The sequence below is a fragment of the Diaporthe citri genome (assembly GCF_014595645.1).
Source record: "Diaporthe citri strain NFHF-8-4 chromosome Unknown scaffold_8, whole genome shotgun sequence".
Classification (NCBI taxonomy): Eukaryota; Fungi; Ascomycota; class Sordariomycetes; order Diaporthales; family Diaporthaceae; genus Diaporthe; species Diaporthe citri.
Window position 1 is genome coordinate 335856 of NW_025064853.1, and position 5345 is coordinate 341200.

A 5345-nucleotide genomic window follows, 5' to 3' on the forward strand; every position below is an offset into this window, starting at 1 on the left:
TTTCTTAGCTAAGCTAAAATTATAATATTTTTAATATATTATATAAAGAATAAATACTTATATTTATACTTATTAATTATAGCTTTAAGTATTATAAATTATATATATAAATATATTAATAAGCATATTAATTATATAAATATATATATTATTAAAGAATAAATATAATTTAAAAAGCTTTTTAAAAAAAAAGCTTTATTTATATATAAATATATAAAAAAATATAATATTATAAAGTAAATTTATAATTTTTTTTCTTTATTAATAAAAAGATTAAGGATCTTTTTATAACTTATATATTTATTTTAAAAAAGCTATAAAAAAAGCATAAATAAGTTTAATGCCTTTTATTTTATAGTAATTTATATATAATTAATATTATATTATATATATTTAGCTTTAATAATTAATTTTAAAGTTATTTTTAAATTGCTTAATATATTTAAAAGTTTATTATCTTTATTAAATAAATTAAAAATTAAAAATAATTCTTTTTTTAAAAGGCTTATTATTTCTTTATATAAAGTTATAATAAAAAAAATATCTTTTTTATCTTTATTTAAATTATAAATAATAATTTTAAATAATTAAAAAGTTTTATAAATAATAAAATATCTTAAAATATTTATAATAATAAATATATAATAAAGATTTTTTAATTATTTAGTAAAAAATACTTAAAAATTATAAACTTTATTATTTTTAATATTTTTATTTATAAATTTATAAAGCCTTTTTTAAAGCATTATAATTTTAAAAATAATATTTTTTAATATAATCTTTATATTCTTTTTATTATTAAAACTTTAATTATTATAATAAAAGCTTTTAAATAAATTCTTTTTATAAATAATTTTTAGCTTAAAATTTAATTATATAATATTTTTTATATTAACTTAAAAACTTTTATAATTATATTATATTATTTAGCTTATATTTATAAAGTTTAATAAATTTAAAAAAAAAGAAATAATTTAAAGATATTAATATATAAGTTATTAAATATAAAAAGAATTATTAAGTATTAATAAATTATTAAAAAATTAATAAAGTTTATATACTTTAAATAAAAATTAACTATTATTATTATTAATATAATAATTAAGGTATAATATAAATAATATTAAAATAATAACTTAATTTTATAAATTTTAAAATATATATTAATATTTAATAATAATATATTTTTATAATAATATAAGTAAATTTTAATTTTATTAAATAATTATTATATTTTAATTATAATTATAATTATAATTTAATTATAAACCTCCTTTACCTATATAACGTCCCTTATCTTCCTAACTATAGTTATATAAGCCTTAACAGGCTTTCCATTAAAATTTAATAGGGAGTTTGCGTTTAAAAATGCGCTAAGTCATGCGGGCTGGAGGAGGTCTGTGTGTTAGAGATAAGTTAGCCAGGTCTGCGTGCCTAGGCGACACTTGGCCAGGGGATCCCTTGCTCGCAGATCCTACGCGAGACCTACCGACAGGGGAGCTCAAGTCCAAGGGTGCCTGCGGCATTTCAGACTCTTATCGATACCAAAATTTCCAGATCTTCCCAAACACAACATATCTGAACAGCAAGCAAAATGGCAAAAACAAGGGGCAAAGGTATGCAGTTTCTCAGCCAGGCTGAGTCTGGAATCCTGAAAGACGCTGGGAAATTTTCACATCTGACACAGGCCCGCAGCGCCATCCATCCACTCGCGCGCCGCCCGCCGAGCCACATCGCCCAGCATCAACACCGACAAGTCGCTGAAGGACGCCCGGCCGCCGCCCGAGTCCGTCGACGCCCGCCCCTCCGTCCTCGGCCTGCACCAGAACGCCGGCGTCACCAAGAAGTCCAAGCGGGGCCGCAAGGCCGTGCTGAGCACCAGGGCCCGCAAGCGCCACGAGCGCGGCCTCGAGAGGGCCGAGGAGATCGTCGACAGGACGTCCAACAAGGTCCTCAAGAGCAAGAAGGCCGCCGCCAACATCGCCGGCCGCAAGAAGGGCTGGGACGACATCAACGCGCAGGCCGGCGAGGCCGCCGGCGCCAGGCTGGCCGGAGTGAACAAGTTCGCGGGGCTGGCGGACGGCGATGACGACGAGGATTTCGAGGAGGTCGACGAGGAGATGTGGGAGGCGGAGCAGGGCACACCGGCAGTAGCTGCGGTGCTGAGCTCCACAGCTGCCCTTGATGGTGCGCCGCCGCCGCCGCTGCAGGGCGAAGATGAAGAGATCCTATGAGCATCCACAGCATTTTGTTTTGAAATTTACGACCAGGCGTTGGGGAAACTGATACCAGATGCGATACAACATCGCTTTTTGCACGCAATTTCTACTGGAAACTGCTTATCCCGCTGCACGACGCCGTTCTTCCGGTGACCTGAAGCTATGAGGACTGCTACTGACCCACCAAAGCTGGGCCCTTCCCAACCGTCGTATCGATTCACGGAGGGTCTGTTTTCCAACCTGACGAGGACCTTGCTATTGTTTGTTGGATCGAAGAACTTCATTACAGCTTGCAAGGAAGACTTTGGAGTTCACTCTAGGCTCACTCCTGGTTGAGCGAGCGCCGGGTCTCGTCACGTTGCCCATTAGTGAGTTCTGATCAACACTATGCAATGGCACAACTTGTAGTCTTGGATACATAGCATATTGAACCACTAATTGAGGCATAATCGGTTGTTAGGGATGTTTCCGGTCTGGAAATAAGGGCCTCAGCACAAGAACGCTTCCACTTGGACCCCTCTCCTTCCCAAACATTCACCTAAAAAGTTCTAGACCTCGGCCGTGTTTTTGGTCGCCCGTCATGAAGTGGCGGCTCCATGGTGACCCTTACCACGCCCTGACCCTCCACGCCCTCCGTCTCAACCCAGCCGTTCTGTTCTGAGCGTGCGCTTGAGGCTGAATTCGGATGGGGGCTGTGCCCTGACTCTGCTCTCAGTGAGGAACAGGCTGACGGTCCGCTCGAGAGCGGAGGGCTGGTCGAGGCTGCCGATGAGACCAACGTCGATGAGACCGCCGTCGACGAACCGGCGGGCTGTGGTAGCGACGGCGGTTGTTGATTGTTATCAGCCGAGTAGTAGCCGCTGTCGTTCGAGTCTCTCAACCGCGTTCTCTGGACAAGGCCCTTCTGGCTGCGGGCTCCCTCCACCTCAGCCGCCGCAGGATGCATCTGGACAACCTTACGGCCGATATCTCGGAGGGTTATGACGGTGTCGCCATCGTCTAGTGCTGATGGGGTTCGATCGAGATAGTCGTCGCCAGACTTTCGCCGGAGACGAGCGCGTGGCCTCATGTCGGAGAATAAGTTCGATACCAGTCCCCAGACATCCGGGCCACCGAGGAGCGCACAATGAGCTTGCACACTATTCGGCGCCTCCCCAGGGTGTTCCCGAGGCTCAGCTTGATCCGCGGGCGTGACAGCATGGCCCGAGGCGCCGCGGAGTCTGTTCTGGGTGCTGTCGAGGAACATCTCCTTTTCCCTCTGTTGGGCGACACTGATGCTGCTGCGGAACTCGTTGTCTGGTACGCTGCGCTGCAGCATATGTGACAGCGCCGCGTTCCTTGGTGCCCCAGGGTTCCATTTTCGGGGCTTACGTGGAAGCTGCCCTGCCACCTCCGTTTGTGATCTTGTCGTGTGTTTTGAGTGCAATGACGAGCCGTATCCGCCAGACGTGTGCCGAGATTGTGGACGGCCTGATGGCAATCCTTCAAAACCCAGTTCGGGCTGATACCGCTGCTGGGCACTTTCTGCCTGACGTGGCGATCGATGCGGACGTAGAGGATGAGGAGTCGCTGAACTACGACGCAGTGATCTTTCACTCAGTCGTTGCTCTAAGGTCCGTGGAGGGTTATATTGGTGTGCTCTATTCTCTTCTTTGCTTTGGGAGTGTGGCTCAGATGAGCCATAGGCCGCAGCTTGGTTGACCTTGTGAATATCATGCTGGGCTGCTGGAGAGCGAGTCTGGGCATGTCGACCCACGTGATGATCCGGATGATACTGGCTACGCCGGTGCTGCTCATCTCTCCCAAGTCCATGATGCTCTGTTTGATCTCGCTCCCGCTGCTGCACCTGAGTATTGGCATTGGTGTTGGTGTTGGTATTGGTGTTGACATTGGCGTCAGGTAAGAAGCCTGGGGGAATGTTACTGTCGAGCTGATGACTGGGGTCGACATTCCCGTTGTCGCCATTTCCCTCCTCCGTATCCATCTCATGCTTGATCCCAGTGCAGTACAGCATTAGGTGGCACAACAGAAAGAAGAAGACGAGGAGGCCCGCCATGACGGAAAATGTGACGACTATGCCGCGAGGTGGCTTGCCCGAGGTGCTCAACAATGCCGTACAGACGATGACCGTTAACACGACGAATAGGAAGGGGATCCATCTGTACGTCACATCACGAATGACTTTGCGAGACCGTATGACCTTGCCCATGTGGAACATGTCTGGATGAATAGTTCAAGAGGCCTCGATTGAATACGGGCTGGTTGAATATCGAGTTTCGCTACCAAGCCTTTTGCTCGAGGCTGTCTTCCCATCACGCATGTTATTTATCGTCGAAGATTTCTATACGGCTTCATAGTGTTCTTTCATTCATAGCTGTGTCAGATGACAAGAGCCGCCCAAGTGGTGACTAAAAGACGCTGGAGGTCTAATTCGCGCAATGAGGATTGAAACACCTTTGTTGGGGTGACGAGACAAACAACTTCGAGGGCAACAAAACTGCATGTCTGAGATCCCAGTCAATTGAACAATGATTAAATTATTATAGATTTTGTCTTGAGATTTGGTCAGAGGAACATAGGCTCCCTTTCATGCTGCCCCGGCTGAGGCAACCACCTTGCTTCCAGCTCATGGGCCCGCGGCGGGCTCATCGAATCCCGAGGATACGGCCTATGAGCTCTGTTGGGAGGCTGCACGCCATCCCACTGATTATTCCAGGCACTGAAAGATACCGGGGTGGCCGGGAGTTCAGCCGGCGCCGTTTTGTTGATGACTGAAGGCACCCAGCTGGGTATCATCGACCTCCGCTTCTTTTTCGGGGTCGGGGTCGGATAGGGGAATTCTTTGGGGGGTAGTGGCGGGGGCGTTGCTGAGAATCTTTGCGTGATAGACTGCCGCTTTTGCTTGGCTGTTTCCTTGATGCGTTTCCGCTTAATCCAGGCAAATACCAATATTCCTGCGACAGCAGCGACGCCGCCAACAGCGGACCCCGTGGCAATACCTATGGTCTTGGGCCGGTCTGACGAGGAGTTGTCCCTGTCGGAATCTGATACGTAGGTCGGCATGATCATTGTGTAAGTTGACTCTGCCGCCGGCGAGGTAGTAGTCGTCCCAACGGAATCCGTCAT

At 44.1% G+C, this 5345-nt stretch overlaps 3 protein-coding genes across 3 annotated transcripts; 1 reads left to right on the plus strand and 2 right to left on the minus strand.

Moving 5' to 3' along the window:
• Positions 1-1594: 1594 nt before the first annotated feature.
• Positions 1595-2234, plus strand: INS49_014493 (uncharacterized protein; the record flags this gene model as incomplete). Its single annotated transcript, XM_043175183.1, has 2 exons — positions 1595-1616; positions 1696-2234. The coding sequence occupies 2 exons, from the start codon at positions 1595-1597 to the stop codon at positions 2232-2234; spliced, it is 561 nt and encodes a 186-aa protein (XP_043020140.1).
• Positions 2235-2857: 623 nt separating this feature from the next.
• On the minus strand, positions 2858-4437 carry INS49_014494 (uncharacterized protein; the record flags this gene model as incomplete). Its single annotated transcript, XM_043175184.1, has 4 exons — positions 2858-3030; positions 3180-3528; positions 3591-3788; positions 3976-4437. 4 exons carry the CDS (start codon positions 4435-4437, stop codon positions 2858-2860), a joined length of 1182 nt encoding a protein of 393 aa, XP_043020141.1.
• Positions 4438-4784: 347 nt separating this feature from the next.
• On the minus strand, positions 4785-5345 carry INS49_014495 (uncharacterized protein; the record flags this gene model as incomplete). The annotated part of the gene is made up of 1 exon (XM_043175185.1): positions 4785-5345. The coding sequence occupies one exon, from the start codon at positions 5343-5345 to the stop codon at positions 4785-4787; it is 561 nt and encodes a 186-aa protein (XP_043020142.1).